The following is a 24,847-nucleotide window of genomic DNA, read 5'->3' as shown; positions in this document are numbered from 1 at the left end:
TAATTGATAGGGAATCAAATACTTATTTCACCCATTAAAATGGAAATCAATTTGTAACTCTTTTGAAATGCGTTCTTCTGGATTTTTTTGTTCTTATTCTGTCTCTTATTGTTAAAATAAATCTACCATTAAAATTATAGACTGATCATTTCTTTGTTCATAGGCAAACGTACAAAATCAGCAAGGATCAAATATTTTTTCACTCACTGTACTTGTTAAATAATCTCTCATTGAAAAGATGGAAATTCAAAAAGTCCATATTAAAATGAAATGTGAGTTTTGCAAATCTTGCATTTTGTCTCTGGATTGAGGGGGTTTTTTCCCTTTAAAAAGCACCTATATAGTAATGTTGCCTGCCTGCCTTCATCACATATACCCTAAGGAAAAAAAACATCCAAATAACTAAATTGCTATTTCAGACTTGTTCTGATACTAGTTACTTTCCCATATGCTATTTTAAAGATAGTTTTAAATTCATTTGATACTTTTTATTCTGTTGATACACTTTTTAATTCTCTAATAATTCATTGTATTTATTTAAGTTTCTTACAGATTAAAAATTTCTTTTGTAAATTACTGAAGGGTCTTTGTTAATGAGCACTGAATGGAGTTTAAAGATTAATAGGCAGCGATAAAACCAATCTGCAGAATCGCTTTAAAAACTTAATTTAAAATAGATTTGTAGCATCAAATATCCTTCTACTTGTGAAACTTGCTTCTTTTTTTAAGGCTCTACTTCAGTTAACAGCTCACAAAAAATCTTGATTATCTCATGAGGTACATCTCCCCCAATATTCAGTAATCAGAAAACCATTAAAAATGGATTGTGAATTGATAAATCTAATTCATAAATGATATTAGACCCAGTTTTGTCTGATTTCTAGTTTAGTTGGAGACCAAGGCTGCTTTGATGGGCTATTTATGCTGGAGTGAAAACTGAAAATAAGCACTATATCTTTGTTCTGTTAGATTTTCTGAAAGTGTTTGGTACTATCAATCATACTATTCTTTCAAATTGTCTGGTTAGGTTTGGACTTGGGGATTAGGGTCGATAAGAGGCCTACCTTGAGGGCAGGAAATGAAATTGTACTCTTATACCATAGAGAATTATCGTCTTATTTCATTCTAATATTTATATGACATTAGTGGAAAGGTTATCCCACAAAGTGCAGAATCATTGGTTTGAATGTAAAAGAAACAGAACAGAACAATAGAGTTGGAAGGGACCTTGGAGGTCTTCTAGTCCAACCCACTGCTCATGCAGGAAACCCTATACCATTTCAGACAAATGGCTGTCCAGTCTCTTCTTAAAAACTTCCAGCATTGGAGCATTCACAACTTCTGGAGGCAAGTCTTTTCACTGATTAATTGTCCTAACTGTCAGAAAATTTCTCCTTAGTTCTAGCTTGCTTCTCTCCTTGATTAGTTTCCCTCCAACTCAGTTACAGGTAGTCCTCCAGCTATGACCATAATGGAGTATCCTCATAATGGTCATATGTCACGATGGCCATTAAGTGAAACATCAAACTTAATGATTCCCCCATCCCAGTTCTCCCCAATACAATTGTAAAACAAACAAGCAAATTGTTAAGTGCAGCACTGGGTTTCTCAGGGATGGAGGACTAGTTACAGCCCTGGCCTGCTTGCCCTGGGCTTCCCAAGGTCTCCCCCATCCTCCAAGACACCCCATGCTCTGCTTTCTGCCTCTTGGGTCCTCACAGGCTTTTTCCTACTCCCATCAGGTCTCCTCATTCCCCAACCTTATTCCCACCCATCAGGCCATACACCCTCCTCCTCACTTGTTGAAGCACTCTGAAGCCTTCCAGAGCACTGAAATAGATAATCTCATCACATAGCCATGTTATGCAATTCCAGAAGCGACAGCAATATTTACAGCTACCAGAATGAAATTTGGCCACTGGAAACATTGCGCCTGCTTCTGTAACTGCACCATGTGGTCAAGGAACAAAGAGACCTTCTGCTTTGCGAATATGGTCTACATAGCCTTCTAGAAATCTATAGGCCTTAACTTTGTTAAGACAGCAAGACAGAACAATTTGAAAAAGATTTCCAGCCCCTTTATAGGCATAATACCACTTTTTCCAATTGTTTCTCGACTTAGGTTTCTTAATTGGATGATGGGAAAGGACAAAATGGCAGCCATGAGACAAACCATTCCATTGTGCTGCTTTACGAGGTTGCACAGTGCTGCAAGAAGTTGTAGAAAGCTTCTGCAGCACTGCAAATCCTTTTAAGGCAGCAACATGGGGCGGTTTGTCCAAGGGCTGGAATTGCGCCATATAGCCAAGCAACAAAGCGACCCTTTCCAGCTCTGTGGAAGGGTTCAAAGTTCTTCCAAAGGTAAGTGAGGAGAATATTAAGGGTTGGTAGGGTGGAAAAATAGTTTCAGGCCACAGAGAGCCATTGGGGAAAGGATATGCTTGCAGGGACCTGATAACTTTGGGGGTGGGGAGGAGAGATAGTTATGGCACTGCAGCAGCCATAATTTGAGAGCCAGGTTGTAGGTAGCTGTTAAGTGACTAATTGTAAGTTGAGGACTATTGCTTTATAAAAAGAGGGAGTAGAAACTTTAAGCCTTGGAACAACCCCCCACCCCCACCCCAAATTTAGTTAAGATAGAAATTGGTTTTTTAAAAAATATATTTTATTGATTTTTTTTTACTTGGTAAACAGCGTGTTTTCTGGGTTCATATATTTTAAAAACAATAATTTCTATAATTTCATAATCAATGTATTAATATTTTGTTTCCTTGAGCTTCTCTTCTTCCAATAATATTCTCCTTTGTCAGCATTAGACAGATAAAATTTTAAATATTTTCAATGCATTCAGAATTTGATATAGATTTTTGTTTGTATTTATACAAGTAACAATGACATCCATATATAACATCTTTTCTGATTGACTATATTTCAGTTGTATTTGTAAAAGTCATCTTATTAAATCACTATGCATCCTGTTTTCAGAATTCTTATTTATGCTTAATTTCCCCTCAATATTCAGACCATTCTTATCAGTCAAATTTTCTCAAAATTGATTACCTTTAAATATCCAAACTTTTCATTTACTTATACCATCCCAATATTTTTATATTTCATATATTATAAAGATACTATATTACATATATCTTATAGCATCCACATATAACATCTTTTCTGGTCGGCTTATGTTTCAATTATATTTGTAAAAGTGATTTGTTAAGTCACTATATGTCCTGTTTTCATAATTCTTATTTAAGAGTTTTCCCTCAGTCTTCAAATCATTCTTCTCAGTCATACTTCTCTCACAGTTAATTACCTTTAAATGTCTTAACTTTTCATTCACATACACTGTCCCAATATTTTTACATTTCATATATTATAAAAAATATACTACTTATATCTCTTATCCCTCTTACTATAGCTCCTGTATCTTTGTAAATATTGTTGGGAGTGAGAAAGACAGGTTGTATATGATGTACGCTTTGCTTTGATTAATAATCTAGGAATGGGTTTTCAGCCTTTTTAAAGACATGATAGCACTTTTTAAGGGACGCGGTGGCTCAGTGGGTTAGGACGCTGAACTTGTCGATCGGAAGGTCGGCAGTTTGGCGGGTCGAATCCCGAGTGCCGCGTAGCAGAGTGAGCGCCTGTTACTCGTCCCAGCTTCTGCCCACCTAGCAGTTCGAAAGCACGTAAAAATGCAAGTAGAAAAATAGGGACCACTACGGTGGGAAGGTAACAGCGTTCCGTGCGCCTTTGGCGTCTAGTCATGCCGGCCACATGACCACGGAGACGTCCTCGGACAAGCGCTGGCTCTTCGGCTATGAAACGGAGATGAGCACCGGCCCCTAGAGTCGGAAACGACTAGCACGCATGTGCGGGGGAACCTTTACCTTTACCTTAGCACTTTTTCAAAATGTTTCTGAATGTGGGTTTCTTACTTGGATGGTCAAATTGCAGTTATAACATTTATACAAGTTAACTTAGTAGGATCTCATCCTTGACAGGCAACTGTTCACACTCAGATTAGCATATTACAATTTCTACATAACACTCTCTTAGAAATATATTTGCATCTACTACTAGAGGAGAATACTACTCCTGTGGTAGTAGTGCTAACACAATATCTGATCAGATACTGCTCAGTTCCAAGAATTGGTTACTTCTTTCAAAGTCTGAAATGTTGTCATGTAAAAATACCCCAAATGGGTTTTTCCATCAAGTGGGATAAGAGAAATTAAGTTCTAAAGTAAGGCTAAGTCAGTATATATATTGGACAAAATTACCATGGTTGTGAAACCTATCTAGATGTTTATTCCTTGCTAGAAATATAACAGAAATGTATTCCCTTGCTTGGGTTGCCATTGCTCAATATCACTTCTGTCTTGTTTTAATTGCTGCCCATTTTATTCTCTATTAGTCTTAAATATTTTTTTACATTCTGTTATTACATTGAAACCTCTAAGGCTCTTGGCCAAAAGTGGCAAGTATGTTTTAATACAAATATATAATATTAGTATAATTTATTTCAGAAGAGTTTTGTATAGCCTGTAACCATGACTCTTAATATTTTATATTTTAAATGATAAAGGACAAGTGATAATTAGAGAATGGGATAAAGGATACATAAAGACCAAAATAAATGTATTATGTTGCAGTTTTGTTTATTTTTGCAGTATTCAGTATCAGAAACTTTAAAATTATTTTTCTAAAGGCTGTTAACTAGAATTATAGTAATAAATCCATTTAGAATAGTCACTTATTTCTTTTGCCATGCGGTGCTTTCTGAATTTAAAAAACATCTGCTTAGCCCTTTATATTTGACCCAGCTGGAGAAAGGATGTTGGCAAGAGGGCTGAGAATAGTTATTCCCTCCCTCTGTACCACTTGCCCAATATTCAACTACTTATCTCTTGGCTGTTTTAAAATGCAGACCTGCAAAACATTGGAAAATTGAACTTTATTCATATTATTGAACTCTGGTCAATTTTTTTGAAGTAGTGAATATATTTTAGAGCTGAATGATTACTAATTTAGGTGAGGGTTCTCAGTTGGGGGAAAGTTTTGTTGTATTTTCCCATCAACCTACTAATTTTTAAACTGCCCAGAATTACCTTATTTGAAAGATAGGTGGCATATAAATTACATACATACATACATACGTACATACATACGTACATACATATATACTCTATGCAAAAGAGCCTTAATTTTCCTCAGATGTGGTCCAGTGTTTGCTTTCAACAATTTAATGTTATTTACTATTTGGATGAGATTATCAGAAGTTTGGGGAACATTCCAAAAAAAGTTATTTCTTAGCACTTGTTACACTGCAAAACAGCCATCCCTGCCCCCTAACTAATTTAATATGAAAAATTATGAATGCCATGTTTATTAAAACTCTTAGCATTAATGTTCAGTATCAGTTATATGCTGAATGCATCTTGAAAATAAGCTAGTGTTATTCAACATACACTATTTCCAGAAAAAGGGTGGCATGGGATGGGTGGAAATCTTAGTGTCAGTCTGATTTCTCCCCCTCCCCTATATTCCCTGCCCACCTGCCTACTGCATAGGGCCTATTTTCTGCCCCTTGACAGTTTCTGCCTAACAAATGGTGTTTCTTTTTTACAGCATAATGATCCGGGACTTGTTGTGGTGATGGTAAACTTAGTGGTAATTTTTAATTTTCAGACTGAATTTACTTCTTTTTTGTCATCAGAGCACCAAATATGTTAGGCTTACTTTTCTCTGTTGTAGCCTTCATCTTTTCTGCTTGGTCTTTTCGTTTCCCTTTTTTTCCTTTCCATTTCTTCATGCACTCTTTTGTGTCTGATCCTTGTTCATTAAGGGTTTAATGCTCAAAAGGGATGTTTGTGTTAGAACTGCCAAAAATTTGTGGAGATTCACTTCAAATACCAAATCTCTAATACTGTCCAAACTTGATCTCCCCCCACCTTTCCCAAGCACATACTGATTGTTAGCAGTTGCTATGACAATTCAATAGATAATTGAAATTGAAAACATTGACTGCCTTAAGAAGCAAAAGTACTAATGTATTCTTCATATTATAAAGGAGTCTGTCATATTCATTTGGACAGAACAAATATCACTCCTATAGAAATATAGTAAAAATCAAAGGAAAAGTATGTAATTTAAAATACAGTATTACAAATGTGGTTCTTTTGCTCAAAACTGCAGTCATCGTTTTGTATACAATTGGGCATAAATCCCCTTTGTCCCCTACCCTTCTTACTGAAAATGTGTGTGTGTATATATATATCTATATATATATATCTAAATAAAAATTGTACTTAAAATGCTTTTTCACAGATGGCTAGTGTTTACAAATTTGATCACCCTACCCAGGTTTCTAAATTTGAGATACAGCAAGAATTTCTCTCTAGAAGAGTTGTTCAATCTGGAAAATGTTGAAACGTATTCCCAAATTAAATTTACATTGGGGATTGGTTTGCTTCTATTTTAATGGCACATCAAGGGCAAAACTTTATTTAAACCTCATGTTAAATATTGTGAGGAATTACAATTCCTGTTTTATAATTAAGAAATAGAGACAAAGCTAATAAGTCCTCTGACAGTAGTGAGACATGAACTCGGATTTCCCAAGTACAGTCTTGTCAGTTGGGCTACTTGTCAAAAAAAATAACTCAGTTTTTTTTAGAAATGCAATTACTCAAGTATTCAAAAATATTATCTGTTATGCCACATGAAGTCCAGTTATTTCATCACGATTCAAGCTTGGACATCTTTTGGCCCAAGGGTATAATTATGTATTTTTGAATGAGAGGAATATTTTTAACACCAATCCCCCCCCAAGTTTGATAATGAGGGAAGTAAACATTTTGTTTTTTCACTCAAGGTATGCACCAGATAAGGTAAGTAATTCCTTTTTACCAGTGCCCTTACATCACAACTCACAGCGCATGTTGTGATGTAAAAATAAACACCCCCCCCCAAAAGGCTGTGATAGTCAAAGTGCTCGTCTGCCCCATTTTGCTTTGTTTGGCTGGTTATGAGTGAATTAAAATACATACGGAATCTTCAGTATAGTTTGATTAGTTCAAAGTCAGTTTTCTTCGCAACTAGTCCTTTTCACAGCTTATAAGGAAAGGACATGGCAGAATCCAAAAAGCCCACTTTGAGTCTAGCAAGGTTTTAACATCAAGGTTAATCTTCCAAAACTCTGAAATAATTGCATGCTAAATGGGTGTTGGTGGGTATTGATAATCTGTGTCCTATGATCTGAGAGAATGCATCTTTTCCATTCTGCAATTTTTTTGATCTTCTAGTTGTAAAGATCATTAATTTTAGTATTAACTTGCTCAAATATTTGGGCCAAAAGCTAGAAGCAACAAAGAGAAAATAAGGCTAGGTCTGGGCAATCAGGATATGTAGGCTTATGATTGTAAGCTGTGAGAATGGCTTGTGTTTGGTTCTCTGTAGCTTTCTGGTCTCTGCACTCCAAAGGCAAGATCTCTAACCAACCCCAAACCAATGTGTACAAAGCGACTTACCAGAGGATAATCATTCTGTCCTACTCACTCAACTGATAGATCTGATTCCCTTGCAGGTAGAACAGATCCCATCCCTATCGTTGTCAAATATGATGTCATGGGCATGGGACGGATGGAAATGGAGGTAAGTAGTCCCTGCAACATACACTTTGTATCAGGCAAGATTAAGTGTCTATACATATTTAAAATTATGAAACGTATCTAAATGTTTCTCGAACTGGTGTGCTTCTGGACTAGTTTTCATCATCAAACCCCAAGAATTATTAATTTTATAATCCAACGCACATAGAGGGCATCAGTGGGAAAGAATCTTTTGGTCAAAGAAATAATAGTGCTTCAGTATAATATAAATGTATAATAGACTTCAATTAACAAATCTGAGTTTCCAATTAAAGCTCATTTAATTAATGTAAGCACATTTTAAAAATTAGTTGGGGCCTGTATGGCCCCTGTATATATCAAAGTGGTGTGGTGTTTTTTTTCTGGGTTTTTTTGCTTGCAAAGAACAAGTTTGCTCAGCTCATTACTATCAGGACACACTCAGAAGTAATATATGTAATTTAATGCCTGAAGAATGCAGCAGGTTTTATTTATTAGATACATTGGAACAGTACTTTCTCTTCTTCAGATATGGAACCAGATATCCTAGCATTAGGTCAGAAAAGAGTCCTTCTGATTTCCACACAAAGAATCTCTTCTTTAGCTATCCCAGGATACAGGCACAATCTGTAACAGATGCGCATTTTAAAGAATCTACTTGAAACATAACTCATCTGAAAATTAGAACTCCTGTATCCATAGATAATGGTAGAACTTTTTAAATAGACTTTGCAAAACATTTGGAAGAAGTTTTCATGAAGGAGATGGAGGGCCTCTGAGGAGGGCCTCAAAAGATTGTGTTCTTTCTAAGGGTTGATGTCACCTGTGCAAAGACTTCTTCATGTTATCTCAATACAGGTAGTCCTTTACTCACAACAGTTCATTTAATGACTGTTCAAAGTTATAACGGCACTGAAAAAACTGAATTATGAGCATTTTTCACATGTACGACCATTGTAGCATCCTCATGGTCATGTGATGAAAATTCAGATGCTTAGTAGCTGGTTCATATTTACGATGGTTGCAGTATCCAGGGGTCATGTGATTAGCTTTTGGGACCTTCTGACAACCAAAATCAATGGGAAAGCTGGATTCATTTAACAACAATGAAACTAACTTAATAGCAATGATTCACTTAACAACTGTGGCAAGAAAGATCGTAAAATGGGGCAAAACTCACTTAACATGTCTCGGTAAAAATTTTGGGCTCAATTGTGGTTGTAAATTGAGGACTACCTGCATGTTCGTATATGTGCAGGAAGCACCCCAAGAAACCCATGCTGAGCTAAATAGTATAGATATGCTGTTGAAATGGCCACAGAAGAGTACAAGACGTTTATCAAATCACAACTTGTTCATAGAGAACAAGGTTGTTTTCTTAAAATATAAGCTGATTGACGTTGCTAGTAAACTTAAAATAAGGTTGGGCAGAATAAAATGGTGGTTCGGATTCTGCTCCTTCTGCCTGCACTTTCTGCTGTTACACAGGCCTTGAAAATATATTTCAATGTGAGAGGAATTTTTTTCATTCAGCCATGCAAGTATGTGGAATTAGTTTATGTACATGATGTAAAGATTAGGTTATAGGTTTGAGAAAGGTAACCAAATTATCACAAAGTGGAAAAGGCAAGGTTTTTTTTATGGGCAGATCTGCTGGCTGGAGTTTATTTTCCTCCATGCAAAATTAATAGAAGGAAAATTTCCTATACTACTTCAAAAACTGATGTATGTTCAACTCCCAGATTTTAGAAGGTTCTTTAATTTCAAAAATATTTTCTATTTAACATCTTTTTAGGGATTATCAATGGGAGTTATGTACCATGGAACTTTCTGTTACTGCATCAAATGTTTCTGAAGTAGATATTGGATGTTTTCATTAGAAAAAGGCTTCATGTGCCTCATCCCAATTTTCTTAAGCCAGTGGAATTACCGTATTTTCCGGCGTATAAGATGACCCCCTACTTTTAAGAAGTTTTTCAAGGTTTTTTGTCTTATACGCCGGAAAATACTTACATGCCCTGCACTCCCTGTCTGTCGCAGAGGAGGCGAAGGCCCGACTGGCCCCGCCGGCCCTCCCGCTTCTCCCGCGCTTCTGCCGGCCCCCGAGGCGCAGCGTTTCCTGGGTGGCAGGCAGCGCCGGAGGGCAGCCGCCACCCCGCCACAGCCGGCGCCCCTCCTGCTTCCCCCCCCAGGCCTTGAATTTCTCCCATTCGGCGCAGGGCGGGGTAGCTCCGCCCGCAGCCTCTTTTTCATGTGCCGCTTCCCTCTCACCGTCGGCCGAGGCACACTCGGCCCGGGCTCCCGGTCCCTCTTCCCGCCCTGCCCCTCATGGAGCTGGACTGGGCGTGCAGCCTCTTGGTGTGGCTGCTTTTCCTGGGCAGCCTGGCGGTGCGGCTCCTGCGCTCGGACCTGTTGCTGAGCCGGCGGCTGCTGCTGCGCGTGGGGCTGCTGGCCGTCCTGCAGTTGCTGGGCCGTCCTGCCGCTGCCCCTCAGCGGCGCGCTCACGACGGCTGCCTGCTGGCTCGTCTCGGCCAGCACCGCCCGGCGGAAGCGCAGCATCAGACGGGAGCAGGACTTCCCTGCCGGCTCCCGTCCGACGCTCTTCCCTCTTGAGGCAGCTGCTGCCTCAAGAGGGAAGAGCGTCGGATGGGAGGCGACTCTTCCCTCTTGAGGCAGCAGCTGCCTCAAGAGGGAAGAGCGTCGGACAGGAGGCGGCAGGGAAGTCCTGCGTGCGTGCGCGTGTGCAGGACTTCCCTGCCGCCTCCCGTCCAACGCTCTTCCCTCTTGAGGCAGCATCCCTGAGGACTCCTTAGGAGCCGGGGAGCGATGCTGCCTCAAGAGGGAACAGCGTTGGGCGGGAGCCGGCAGGGCAGTCCTGCACACGCACGCACTCCCCAGCTGCTAAGGAGCAGCCGGGGAGTGCGCGCGTGCGCAGGACTGCCCTGCCAGCTCCCGCCAGACGCCACCCACTGATTTTCCAGCGTATAAGACGACTGGGCGTATAAGACGACCCCCCAACTTTTGAGGTGATTTTCATGGGTTAAAAAGTCATCTTATACGCCGGAAAATACGGTACATTTTTCTCTATCAAATGGAATTTCATTATTCAGAAGTAACAAATCATTAATTGCTGGCTGCAGTTAATATCCAGTCACAGAATATATACTTTTTCTTTAGAAGTTCCTAATCTTATTTTGTAGTTGGAAGTTTTCATTCAACAGCATATGAAAGAAAAAAGACACTATATTTTTAATTGGTGTGAGTGGGCATGTACTTTGTACATTTTTTTTTCCTTGAGGGAGAAAGTAGGTTTCTACTATAAAAAAAGTCAGTCCTCTTTTTGGGCTCCAAAATAGATCAGATTTTCTTGAAATAAAATGTGTCTAGAGATTTTTAGCAGGAGTAAATTAGTACATTATTGCACTTTTTTATTCATCTTGCAGATGAAGTAAACTGAGATAATAAGATACGTTATTATTTATTAATATTTCCTACCCACTGAATTTTAATGCCCAATGTGTATGACTACCTAATTGTCTCTGCTTTGATAGCTTGATTATGCTGAAGATGCCACAGAAAGGAGGCGGGTCTTGGAAGTGGAGAAGGAAGATACTGAAGAACTCAGGCAAAAATACAAGGTACTTTCTGTTGAACTAGTTAAAGAATCATGAAGAATTTTCCATTGCAGTAGTCTATCTTAGCTAAAACATCTAAGTGTAGAATCATTTAATATTATGTAAGGTACAGATTTTATAAGCCAGGCATGCCTAAGAAAGATTTTGTGATATGACAAGGTACCTGTACCACCTAAAGTAGGAATAGGCAAATTTGCAAAATGGGATAAATCATTTTAATTTGGTTTGGTTAATAACATGTTGACATTATCAAAATGATGTATATAATTTTTTGAAGGGGGTTGCCATGTTTTTTCAGCTTTTTAGGTGTGTTAAGGTCTAATAGAAATCATTTCCGGACTTCCGGTTCCTGTTTCCTCAAAGTTCTTAAAAAACGCAGCTGTGTAAACAAAGTGAGAGTAACAAATCCGAAGCAATGAATACTTTACAAAAGGAAACATATGATAAGTGGCAACAATTTCAAAGGACTGATTTTAAACCACAAAGAAATACAGAACAACCTTGAGAGTATGAATCAACTTATCTCCAATTTAATTTCACTCCAAGAAATTTCCCAGGAAAATACAGTAGAGATGACTGAACATAATTCTGAGGATAGAGACTTAAAGATGGAGCCATATAAAATAAAAAATCATGATTTAATTCAAATGGGAAATATTTCAACACGTCCAAGCAACTTTGAAGATAAGGAAAAGAATGAGAAAAAATACTTTACAGGGAAATGAATGATGCAGCAAAACATACTGATTAAGAAATGCAATGGCCAGAGAAAAAAGATTAAAATGGAAATCTAGAAAATAGATGATGGGACTTATCAGAGAGAATACTTAAAAAAGAAACGTGTTTTTTTTTTCTTTTTCCTTTCTGTAAAAAAAAGTTACAATGATTTAAACAAAGCAAACGCTTTAGTTATTTAAATGTGATGATAAGCATAAAAATGTGTTTTGAATGAGAGTTAAAGGATTAGATGATTAGATCTATTGAATGGAATGCTTAAAGTTTAAATAGATTAAATACATTCTCAGCTATGGTCAAAAAGAATTAAGAAATTGAGGGAATAAATATATATTAAATTAGGAGGGATACATATTTTAAGTAGTATGTTATTTTTTTGTATTTCAGTGCTTTTGTCTTTTTTTTCTTTTTCTTCTTTTTCTCCTCTTTTTGTGTCTCTCCTCTTTTTTCCTCCTTCTACTTTTTTACCTGTTGATTAAGAAATATAAAAGTATGAGAGGGCTTATATGGAAAAAATAAAATTAAATCCACCAATGTAAATGTAGTTAATTGTTGAGAAAATTGTCACTAGTAAGAATATTTAGAATTTGGGGGAAGAAATAAGCTGAAATAAGCACTGTAACAGGATTTACAAGAAGGCAACTAAAATGACAAATAGGAATATTGGAAAAACTATATATTTAATTGTTGTTTATCAAAATAATGAGAATTGTTTTAATCTAATGTTTGCAAAGAAAGATACTTTGGGGAAAGGGGAAATCAACTGAAATTAACATATGGAATATAGATTATAGAAATCAATTGTTAAAAATTGTTTTATAAATGTTACCCAGACAACATACTGTTTACAAATTACTGAATGATTTATGTTATGTTAAAAAATACCAGTAAAATATATACAAAAAAAAGAAATCATTTACACATTTTTCATTGAAATTTTCCTTCCCAAATAGTTTGAAATTGTACATTTGGTAGTCTGATGCCAGATTTTGGCAATGTGATTTCTGAAAAAAAATAAAGTTCTTTTATGTAGCAAGCAAAAGAGAAAGTAAGAAATCACATTGCGTTGAAATCAAATTACTCTCCTTGTATACATCTTTTTTGGGGGACATTTTTTGTACTCTTTAGCCAAACTCAAGTGACATTCCTTTGAATCCTCCAAGAAGCATCTTATCCAGTTACTTTCTTCTCCATCCTCATCTGTACAAGTCTCAATGCTAATATCAATCTACTATATTTTCCTGTCTCCAAAATGCTTACTTTGTTGATGACCTAATATAGGTTGTAAGTACTCTGAACTAGTATCAAATAATTTTAAGTGCTTAATGTTTGTTATCTCAGCAATGAGTTAAGTAGACTGGTAACTGGGAATTACACTTAATATTTTTGTTTAAGTAGTAACCTTTAGTGGGTGAGTTCAATGAAATAAAGCGAGAAGTCAAACCATACTTTTTAATATCTACAAAACTGCTGTTTTGTAAATTCTTTCTTGAAACAATGGAAAATTGCTTCATCAATTTTCTGTTATTGCACCACTGAACTTTGAAAACATGGTAAAAATTATTCAAAAGGTACAAAAGTGAGTGTAGAGCTTAGGCCCTGTACCAGGAAGCTAAATATTGTAATGAAAGCATTCCCTGATCATTTTTGTTTGATGATAGTTCTTCTTAGGGTTTAAGGCTTATCTCCTTTTGCTTTTGCAGGAGTACGTGGACAAAGAAAAGGCAATTGCCAAGGCACTTGAAGACCTTCGAGCCAATTTTTACTGTGAGCTGTGTGATAAGCAGTATCAGAAACACCAAGAGTTTGACAACCACATAAATTCCTATGATCATGCTCACAAACAGGTAAAAAGCATATTTTTCTTTCATTATTTGTGCTATATGAGTGTCAGTTTCCAACACAGTGATAACTTCCTTCGATCTGCTTAATGTTTTATCTTTTTCCTTTAAACCCCCACCCCCACCCCCCAGCAACTACATCTTGATGTTTCTTGATTTTATAAGATCCCATTTATAGCTTGACCCAGAAATGTCAAACACAAGGCCCAGGGGCCAGATCTGGCCCGCGAAGTGGTTTCATGTTGCCTGCAAAGCCATCCTGGAAACAGTGAGGGAATGGCCCCCGGTGCCTTGCCCCTGGTCCAGGGAGCCAATGTACAATTTCGTGTTGGTCATCTATGCTGAAATACATTCAGTCTTAGCTCCACAAGGCTGTCTGGAAACAGCGAGGAACCGGCCCATGCCACATCGGCACTGCCCCCTGGGCGCACGCTGGGGAGGTATCACCCATTGTGAGGAATGAAGAAATACGCCATCGCCTGAAAGTGGCCAGCATATGACCCTGCCTACTTTGGGCAGGCTAGGGGTTGCGCTTCTCTTCAGATTCATGCCACCTGGCTCAGCCTCTCGGCAGTGTGATGAGAGCACCCTGCTGCCTGCCGAAACTGGGCAGGCTGGGGGCTGGGCAGCATTGCGCAGGTTAACATCAACTCTCACGTTTCTCATGGCATCCCCTCCCCTAGAGCCCACCAAGCCAGATATGTAAAGTAGGCGAGGGTCATATACTGGCTACTTCCAGGCAATGGTGCATTTCTTCATTCCTCACGAAGGATGACACTTCCCCAGCTGTGTTTCATACCTGTTTTTCTCCCTCCCTCATCTCAAATATTTTCCCACCACTCTGTTCTAAGAAGGAAGGAAGGAGAGGGAGGGTCTGAGGGAAGTCCTGTCTTAGTCCTGCCCTGCTGTCCTTTCACCATCCCCTTGCCCCCTCCTCCTGGCCTATTCTGGAGGGACTCTGATCCTATTGCTAAGGAAGCTTTGGATACAAAGCCAGGTCTCCTCACATGGAGAGTGAGTGGGCCTCCCTCTTGACTTTGCCCTCATACCATCATGAGCAACCTGGCTAAGGAGAGCAAGCTCAGCAGCAGCCTTGAGGAAGAGGTAAGTGCAACTGGGCGCCACCTTGGGGAAGTGGGGCTGGGCTTAGTCCTGTGGGTGCTTGAGGGCTGGGCTGGGCATTTGACCTCCACACCACCATCCAGCCCCCCCCCATGGCCTGAGAGGAACAGTGAGGCTCCCCCAGTGGACCATGCCTTGGCACTTGCCCCGGTCTCATCTCCTTCTGCCAGAGACCCTGAGATCTGTCCCACTCCTGCCCAGGCCCCCATAGGCACCCTTGATGCGAACGATGTAGAGCTGGCCACGCCCACCCAGTAGGCCACACGCACTCCAGCCACGCCCACACAGTAGGCCACACCCACCCAGGCCACACCCACCCTGAGGGCAACTGCAATGCTGATGCAGCCCTCAATGAAATTGAGTTTGACAACCCTTGAGTTAGCTCAACAAGTCAAAGCAGCATCTGTTTTTGTTTTTGTTTTTTTTCTTTAACAGGAAGTACTGTTGTTGACTAGAAAATTGAAATTGGGTTCCTGAGGGGGTTTTTTGGATGCTTTTCTGAGTTACCTACAGAGAATAGGTGCTAGAACCTCAAATGCTGATGTTGTAAGGACAGTTTCTGAGCAGGTTAGAGTTGATGAGGTAGTTTATGCTTTGGTCACATCCTGAAATGTGTACTGGGGCTACCCATAAAAATATCCAAAAGCTGCAGTTGGTGCCAGTCTGTTCTGAAGAATCTGTACTGGTTGCACTGTTCATGATGTTGATGTTAATTTTACATCCCTCATTGATCTTACTGATTGATAGCTTATTTTCCATTACAAATCTGTCCAGCTGATTAGTTCTTTGGAAGAGTTCCTTTTGAAGGCTGGCCTGCTGCCAGGCCTGCTCCAAGATACTCTGAAGCCACAATTTGACACAATTTTCTCTTAAAGGAAGATTGGAAACTGATAGTTATTCAGAATGGAGGGGTCCAGCAGCGACCTTTTGGGGAAGGGCATACCACTCCCTCCTTCAAATCCAGCTTTACTATCATCTTCCCTCAAAAGAAGTTGATACAATCATATTGACTCAGTCCTTGATTGCTCCTGGGCTACTTTATCAATCCAAGAGGGGCCAGGATGTAATAGGGTAATGGCCAGACTGATACATTTAAGGAATTTGTCCACACCCTTGAGAATCACAAAATTTAACACACTCCAGAAGATCTTACAAAACTGTATTCTGGAAACTCACTTAGACCTACCCAGTCAGAATTCAACTCAGAGCAAATCCAAACAACTTTAGCCACCAAATAACAAGAAAACTATGGACTATACGCCTGTAGATGGTCCTGTGGCCAAATTTTCCCCAATAGGGAGCAGATCACTTGAAATAAACCTCTAGATGGCTATTAGTAGATGCAAGAAGGGCACAGAAATGACAGTGTTTCACCGCCTTTATTGCCATCTCGCTCATGTTCAGTCAGGTTAACTCTCTGCCTTTCTCCAGTGGCACTCTAGTTGTCACTTCTGGTGCAACTATTATACTGTAAATACATGCCAGTTACCAAGCACCCAACCTTTGATCACAAAACCTTGGGTATGTTGCAATGGTTGTAAGAGAATAGGTTGTTAATCACTTCTTTCAGTACCATTGTAACTTTTAACAGTTGCTAAATGAATGCTTGTAATTCAATGATTACTTGTTTGTATGCATTGCCCCTGTGGTCTCCTGTCCCAGGCACATCCATCCATGTCTCCCAAACCCCCAGCACTATATCTAGTCACACTAAACAAGCACAGAAAAATAATATCCACCCATCCTTCATAAGCATTCTGCTGAGTCTTCCTGATCCCCCAATGTCTAGAGGGAATGTTTGATAGGGCTTCCTTTGCTGAACTTCCCTAGTAGTCTCCTTTTAATTCTCTATGTTTTTGCTAACTTCCTGAAAGTTCCACTTTTCTTTCTGATGCATAAATATATATTTTGTGGTTGGCCGTTATAATTATTTTGGGGTATGTATAAGTTCCCATGATTGCTAATGTCATGGTTCCTATAGATGAGACTAGTAAGAGCCTTGGTGGAGCAGTGGGCTAATGCCTCCTTAAGTAACACCAGCTGCCTGCAATTAGTGCAGGTTCAAGTCCCACCAGGCTCAAGGTTGACTCAGCCATCCTTCCATCCTTCCGAGGTAGGTAAAATGAGGACCCAGATTGTTGGGGGCAATAAGCTGACTTTGTGATAATGCTGCGGGGGGGCAAAAGCCCTAATAAGCAGGCATATACATAGAATGAGGGCTATTGCTAAGCACATTGATTTGTGCTTTAGATTGTAAGCCGCCCTGAGTCTTTGGAGAAGGGTGGGATATAAATGGGATTTTTTTTAAAAAAAAAAGCAGAACTCCAAAGCAAGTGGTTTCCTTAAAGAACATATTTATTGGCTACAAAGTATCAGCATGGTCAAAAGTGAAACCAAGTCTGGAGTTCCCTCCCAAGCGTTACAATGTTAACAAAGTTGAACTTTCCACCCCAGCACTATGTCATTATCCATGTTCCCCAATAGAATACTTTGGCAGACTTTCTAACGGAAGGCTCAGCCGCCAAAAGTCAAGCAGCAATGACCTTGGTTCCCACAGGACAATTTATTGTTTAGTCTAACCTTAAAACCACTCATTCCCCCCTCCTAATACTGTGGCAAATGAAAACGAAGCAAAAATGGCTTCACCCAGGATCGTTGCAGTGTTGGCAGCTATTTTGTGAGAAAGCAGCTAATGTGCTATCAAAATTCCAGATGCTCCAGCAGTCTCCAAAAACTGCCTATTCCTATTTTTAAATGTCCAGATTTTGTTACCCCAGTAAAGATATTCATCGAGTAGATGCAGTCTATGGAATAATTTATCTTCTCCTTTTTGTTACTGTGATTTGAATCTTTTATAGTTAAAATAATGAAAAGGCAACTTTCTAGATGTTTTAGCAGTCTCCAAAATTGTAGGCAACTATAGCAGCATAGAAACATTGTTTTGTTCTGGTGGAAGAATCAATGCTGCCTCTTTGGCTAAAACTTTAGAAAGTTTTAAAGATAATTCTCACAGATGCATATCATTACTTTTTCTTCAACTGTTTTTTTTCCCTTTGCTTTCTTTCTCTTTTTTTCCTTTTACAAAAACGTATGCTAGTCAATTTCTTCTGGAGGTCTGCTCTTGACCTCTGTTTACCCCAATCTCTTTCCTAAAAGAAAAGCAGCTTGATTTGTTCTATTTATACCCTGAATTTTTGGCCAACAGATGGAGCTTTGCAGCTAGCAAAAACAAAAAATCCCACAATATAATTAGAAGACAAGCTTTGTTTTTTAAAAACTAATTGGATTTTTATGCATATCATAGGTGATGTGCATAAAAACCATATATATATATATATATATATATATATATATATATATATATATATATATATATATATATATATATATATATATATATATATATATATATATATATATATATATATATATATATATATATACACATACATGCATACATACATACACAAATTATTCAAATTGCTAATAAAGAATTTTGGGAGGCTGAGATGGCCATTTCGAACTCTTTATGTTCTCATCAGTCAGTCATACCCTTTCTCTGAGATTCGAACCTGGGCTGATTGTATATTAGGCAGTTGTTTTAACTTGCTGAGCCACAGGTTCTTTCTCTCTTTTTATTAGCTAGAAGGCAAGGCTAAATATATGTTAAGTATTTGTCAAGGCTTTGTGAAAGCACCTTGCTAATTAACTCTTTCATTCCTGCTTTGGCCTGTCTCAAGGCTTATCCACAGGATATAGTCAACTATGACAGCTCATTATTTGTGCAAATTATTCAAATTGCTAATAAAGAATTTTGGGAGGCTGAGATGGCCATTTTGAACTCTTTATGTTCTCATCAGTCAGTCATCACAAAGCCTTGACAAATACTTAACATTATATATATATATATCTGTGTGTGTGTGTGTGTGTGTAAATTACTAACAAAGAATTAAGGGAGGCTGAGATGCATTTCTGACTCATTAGTCTTCATCAGTCAGTCATACCCTTCTGAGATTCGAACCTGGGCTGATTGCACATTAGGCAGTGTATTTACCTCTTGAGCCACAGGTTCTCTCTCGCTCTGTTAGCTTTCTGCAAGGGGAGAGATATGTGTCATATGTTAACTATTAGATTACCTTGCTAGGCCCCAAACATGGTAAATACACTGCCTATTGTGCAATCAGCCCAGGTTCGAATCTCAGAAGGGTATGACTGACTGATGAAGACTAATGAGTCAGAAATGCATCTCAGCCTCCCTTAATTCTTTGTTAGTAATTTACACAAATATATGAACTGTCCGGTGTGACTACAGCCTGTTCGATGGCCTTTGAGATAAGGCTGAAAACAGGAAATAAAGATTTGCCCCATGTTTGGGGCATAGCAAGGTAATCTAATAGTTAACATATGACACATATCTCTCCCCTTGCAGAAAGCTAACAGAGCGAGAGAGAACCTGTGGCTCAAGAGGTAAATACACTGCCTAATGTGCAATCAGCCCAGGTTCGAATCTCAGAAGGGTATGACTGACTGATGAAGACTAATGAGTCAGAAATGCATCTCAGCCTCCCTTAATTCTTTGTTAGTAATTTACACAAATATATGAACTGTCCGGTGTGACTACAGCCTGTTCGATGGCCTTTGAGATAAGGCTGAAAACAGGAAATAAAGATTTGCCCCATGTTTGGGGCCTAGCAAGGTAATCTAATAGTTAACATATGATATATATATCATATAAATCCCACGTAGATTTGAAGGTGTAAACGCAACGTTTCGACGAAATCCCATCCGTCATCCTCAGGCTGGTGGCTTCAGCTTCCTTCTTCTGGGAGAAGCATATATGCTTCTCCCAGAAGAAGGAAGCTGAAGCCACCAGCCTGAGGATGACGGATGGGATTTCGTCGAAACGTTGCGTTTACACCTTCAAATCTACGTGGGAAAAAACCCAAATGACCAAAGATCCACAAACACACACACACACACACACACACACACACACACACACAGACATATATATATAGTATGTATGTATGTATGTATGTATGTATGTATGTATGTATGTATGTATATGATATGCATAAAAAACACAGGTTACACACAGTGCAAATAACCAGACTAAAGCTAGAATGCTAGTTCAAAAAAAAACTCCGTTTGGCAAGTTTGTTCTAAATATTTATATAGAGTGCATAATTTAAATTTGTGTTGTGTCATCAAAGCTTAATAAAGTCTGCTGATAAGAATTTCTAGTCAAGGATCTCATAATGCAGTTACCACTAAAAACATGCCTTGTGTGAGAAGCATTCAGTTGTAGTACTACCATAACTTCCAAGGCTTGACTAATCGAGATGAAAACACTGTTTTTTGTTCTTGAGAACTGAACTAAAAACATTTCCCTGATCTCATTGTGGCAATACATTTCTTTGTTGGGTTTTGCAGTTCAGTTATTCTTTACCTTTGTGCTTTAGAAAGTAGGAATATTCAGTGAAAATTACAGTGCTTATCATAAAAGTGCCCATATACATTTGCATTTAAAACACTGGCATTTCTAATGTGATCTATTTTCAGTTGTTTATTAAGGAGTTCCACAAGCCAGAAAATGCCTTAGTTTTGCTCATATGCCTCTTTCTGGAATATATTCAGAATCTACTGAGATACATCATGTAAACAAAGCTCAGTTAGAAGTAAATGAAAGACAGCAAAACTTAAGAGTCCCTTCTGACACAGATCTAATGTATTCTGGGTTCATCATACTTGTGCATGTACTATCCTTTTAGCTATGAAGACCCTGAGTCTTCCTCCAAGCATTAGTCTATGATTAGTTGGAGATGGGAGGTTGATCTGGGGGAGGATACATTTTTAAACTAAGTTTTATTAATGGTTATAAGGTGACTGGAATCATTGTATGAGAGAGACAGCCATATAAGTTCTATAAATAAATGTGACTTATTTATATTCTGAAATATTGAAGGTTGTATTACATATTCGTCTTCAAATACCCTTGTAATAGTTTGGCTTTTTAGTCTCATTCCCTACAAAACCAGACTATTTGAATGTACTTTTTCTTGGGGACTTGCCTCTTTCCCTATTTCTAGAATGAACAATTCAGGAAATATATTTTAGAGACTTAATAGTAAGTTAATTCTTGTCTCTTCCCTTGCCTTTCCAAAATGAGGTATAAGTTTTTAAAGAAAATTCAAAATTCTATTGTGCTATATTTTCTGAAACACTTTTTTCAATATTAGAAAATTCCACTGGCATTTTTCCCCCTTTTTGCTAGTTAAAAGAGCCTCACCATCAATGCTCATCAATTTAGTAGACTGGAGGCGGTGGGGGTGCTCCTGCATTTTTGCCCCAAAGGAGGACCAATGTAAAATGTATTATACCTCAAAAGAGCTTAGGAAACCTACAGTGCATGTTAAACTGTACATTCTAGGATAGGAAGATAATAAAAAAGGCTAAATACTCCACCGTTTGCGGAGTATTTGTGATTTAAATATTTGTAAACGGCTGTGTCAATACATCTAAAATCATGATAAAAATTTCTAGCATAGTATGTTCACAAAATTATTTTTAAGATGAAGGTGGGGTTCTTCATGAGAAGGGTAATCGGAAAAAGGGGAAAATTATTTACATAGGCCAGTGATGGTGAAACCTTTAGAGACTGAGTGCCCAAACTGCAACCCAAACCCCACTTATTTATCGTCGGATGCCGGGTGGCCATATCCCAGTGGGGGGACGTGGCTGCAGTGGTCATGGCAGACTGGGTGGGCGTGGCCGGGGTGGGCATGGCCACCTCAATGTTGCTTGTGGGGTGGGACGGACGCCTTTGGGGCTGAGCATGGTTGGGGGAGATCCAGGGGGGTCTCTGCAGGTGGGAATGGTGGGCAGGAGGCTTGTCCTGCGGGGTGAGGCGAGACCAGGCGGGGCAGGGTAGGGATGCCATTGCCGCAAGGCAAGGCAAGACAGCGAGCGCATGGGGGCCAACTGTGTCCGTCAGCAGCCATAGCCTGCCAGCCCCTCAACCAGCACACGCTGAGGCTCCGCAGCCCACTGCAAATACCAGGCCAGCCCTCCAGCAGCAGTTTTCTTACCACCGCCTGGCTTGTTCCGTGGCCTCATGGCAGCAGCATTGGGCAGGAGGTGGCAAATGGTCGGTTTCAGCACGGCGCAGCTGTTTGCCGCCTTGCGTATTACTGTGGAACAAGAGGGAGCAAGATTTTTTTTCCCCGCGAGAAGTTGAAATTGATTGATTGAACTTTTTTTTTTTTTTGCACACAGGGGAGGCCTAAAATGAAAAGATTTTATAAAACCTAGCTTAAAAAGTCACTTGCCCGGGGAGGTTTTGATGCAGGTTGCTCATGGACAGGACTTAAAGCCTTGGACTGGGGTGACGGTGCGTGTGTCCACAGAGAGGGCTCTGCATGCCACAGGTTCGCCACCACAGAGATAGGGCTTCAAAAAATTTAGGTGCTTGCTAAAAAGCAACGAAAAATATATCCTATCCTCAATTAGTGATCACAATTTGTTTCTTGAATCAGAAGCAAAATGGTCACTAAGTGATCATGAGAGAGAGAGGAGAGAGAGAGATGCTACAAAGATCACTGGTTGCTCTTATTTAGGTAAAGTTCTCTCGCTCTAGCATGCATTGTTGTCAGACGCTCAAAATTTGTTTATGAGTGCATGCATTGGTCAGAAAATGATGTTTTAATCATTAGGCTCATATTTGCTAATGGTCATTAAGTATGGCAGCTGCTAACAAGGAATGGCTATCTTGTCTGTGTTGCTTAACTGTTGGGTTATGGTTGTTATTTTCAACTGAAGTATGATAGCTCAGATGACTATATAGCAGATTTTCCCCTAATTCTCTTCATACCTATACCTACTTGCATAATTGAAGATATGTACACAGGTAATACCTCCTTATTTTGGAATGATTTCACATTATTTTTTAAATGCCAGTCTTCAATGAATATAAAGTGGGTGTGAATAGATAATTCTAATGTCTGACAGAGCAAAAATAATTCTAACATTTTACTGTTTGTTAGTTACTATGAAGGAAGAATACACTACGGCAACTGTGACACTTATAATGCATTGGATGACATGGTTGTGGTCTTTTACAAAATAGTAATATGTAATAGAACACAATTGAGAAATTATTAAATACCTGACCACTAAGTAATCATTTTAACTGTATTTTAGTTACATTTAAATGTACATTGAATATAGTGTTTGTTTGGGTTCACCAATTACTTCTAGAATGCATTCTCTAGTATATCACTCAAAAGTCAAGTGTGGGTCCCAATAAAGTTGTATATCATTGAAATGGGTCATGACTAAGACTTGAGTTTTTTCTAATCACTAGGGATGGGGAACTACTAGGGCTAAGTCATCCTATCAGTCTGACAACTCATCTGTCTTTGAGTGAATCTGTATCATTTCCAACATGATTATTATATCTGCTCTTATTCTGTTTTGAAGGGGAAGGATAGGGTATGCATAAAACAGAGAAATACTGATAAGGTAATGTCTCCATTGTATATTTTCACACTAAAACTGAGGAAATACTTATACATGTGCTTCCATAGAATCAACAATGGCAATAGTGGCATGAATTCTATTTGATTTAGTCTAACTCTTTCATGCTTGCAGTTGAAGACTAAAGCACAGATAAAATCTGCAGGATCTGTGTTTTCCCTTTAGTGTCCAGCATATATCCTACCTAGTGGAGAAAGTCCATTGTATATAAAACTCTTTGTTCCATGCAGGAAAGTAAAAAGAGGATTTATCTGTGCAGGATAAGGTTTTCCCTATCCTGCACAGATAAATCCGTGATGGCAAGTTTAACTGATGTTAGTTGGGTGTATATGAACCTTCAGCCACATTTGGTTACTTATTTCTGAGTTAAGTGTGAAAATTAGTGGAAGTAAAATTCAATATATGGAGACCTTAAATTGAGGACAAAAGTTGTAGTAGCAGCATCCCATAGCAATCCAGAGAATTAAGAGGCAGTGTTTACCAGTACATGTTCTTCTTCTAGAAGAACCTTGGACAGAATGAGTATCCATTGAAGAAGCGGGTTTTTCTTGGAGTAGAATTGTGTTATTTCAAATTGTGTTGTTTCGGTACAAAGTGCAGGGTTTAGAATTAAGAATGTTCACAGCTTTAGTAACAGTAGCTGTCTCTTCTGTGCACAGAAAATGATTTCAGTATATAAAAGCAATCTAAGCTAACCACTTGAAACATAAAACAAGCTCCTTTAAACCCATATCATGACATCCAGTAAAAGTATAGCCATATAATCATGCAAAACCTCCCAGATGTGCACAACTCATAGTGCTCTTCATTCCCCACTTGTTAAACTACTATGTAAAAAACATTCTCATGGCCCATCATTAAAACTGGGGTATAATTTTCTTTAATAGCAGATCTCTGTTGTTTGGGGCTCACCAAGAACTTCACTGCTGCACAATTTGCCAATTTGGGTATTGTCTCCATCCTTTACATGAAATTTGACTTTCCTATATTAATATATATGTCTGTGTTAAAATGAGCAAAGTAAACTATCCACTTGGGACATTTACACATTACAGAATCAAGATAAGAGAGTTCTGCAGCTTTTTCTAATTAAATTTTATGCATTTAATTGATTTATATATTGTCCTTACAAACAAAAATATCCATATATTTCATATAGCTCTTGGGGGGGGAAGTTGAGCTTTCTTCAGAATTCCTATTACAAATCAAATGTAGTTTCATAGATATCTCCCAAATATTTTAGGAATAGTGATTTCTAAGAAGGAAACAATTGCACAATTTTGGAATTGTGTACATTTCCACCCAGCTTTGTCTTTTCAAGTGACCTCTAAATTACCCTTACAAA

General features: G+C 38.6%; 1 protein-coding gene across 3 annotated transcripts in view; it reads left to right on the top strand.

Annotated features, from left to right (window-relative positions):
- Positions 1–24,847, top strand: part of GPATCH8 (G-patch domain containing 8) — a 121,525-nt gene that overhangs the window by 88,439 nt on the left and 8,239 nt on the right. For 2 of the 3 annotated variants that reach the window (XM_081344312.1, XM_081344310.1), the window contains exons 4-6: positions 7,592–7,659; positions 11,186–11,272; positions 13,708–13,851. In XM_081344312.1, the coding sequence (XP_081200438.1) occupies positions 7,592–7,659; positions 11,186–11,272; positions 13,708–13,851 (299 nt within the window). Of the gene's footprint in view, positions 1–5,634; positions 5,677–7,591; positions 7,660–11,185; positions 11,273–13,707; positions 13,852–24,847 lie in introns of all 3 variants that reach the window. The other variant, XM_081344311.1, reaches the window with a different exon arrangement.

This window comes from Vipera berus, assembly GCF_964194415.1.
Source record: "Vipera berus genome assembly, chromosome: Z".
NCBI classification, from domain to species: domain Eukaryota; kingdom Metazoa; phylum Chordata; class Lepidosauria; order Squamata; family Viperidae; genus Vipera; species Vipera berus.
The sequence above is the reverse complement of the archived record's forward strand: the minus strand, read 5'-3'. Positions and strand labels throughout refer to the sequence as shown.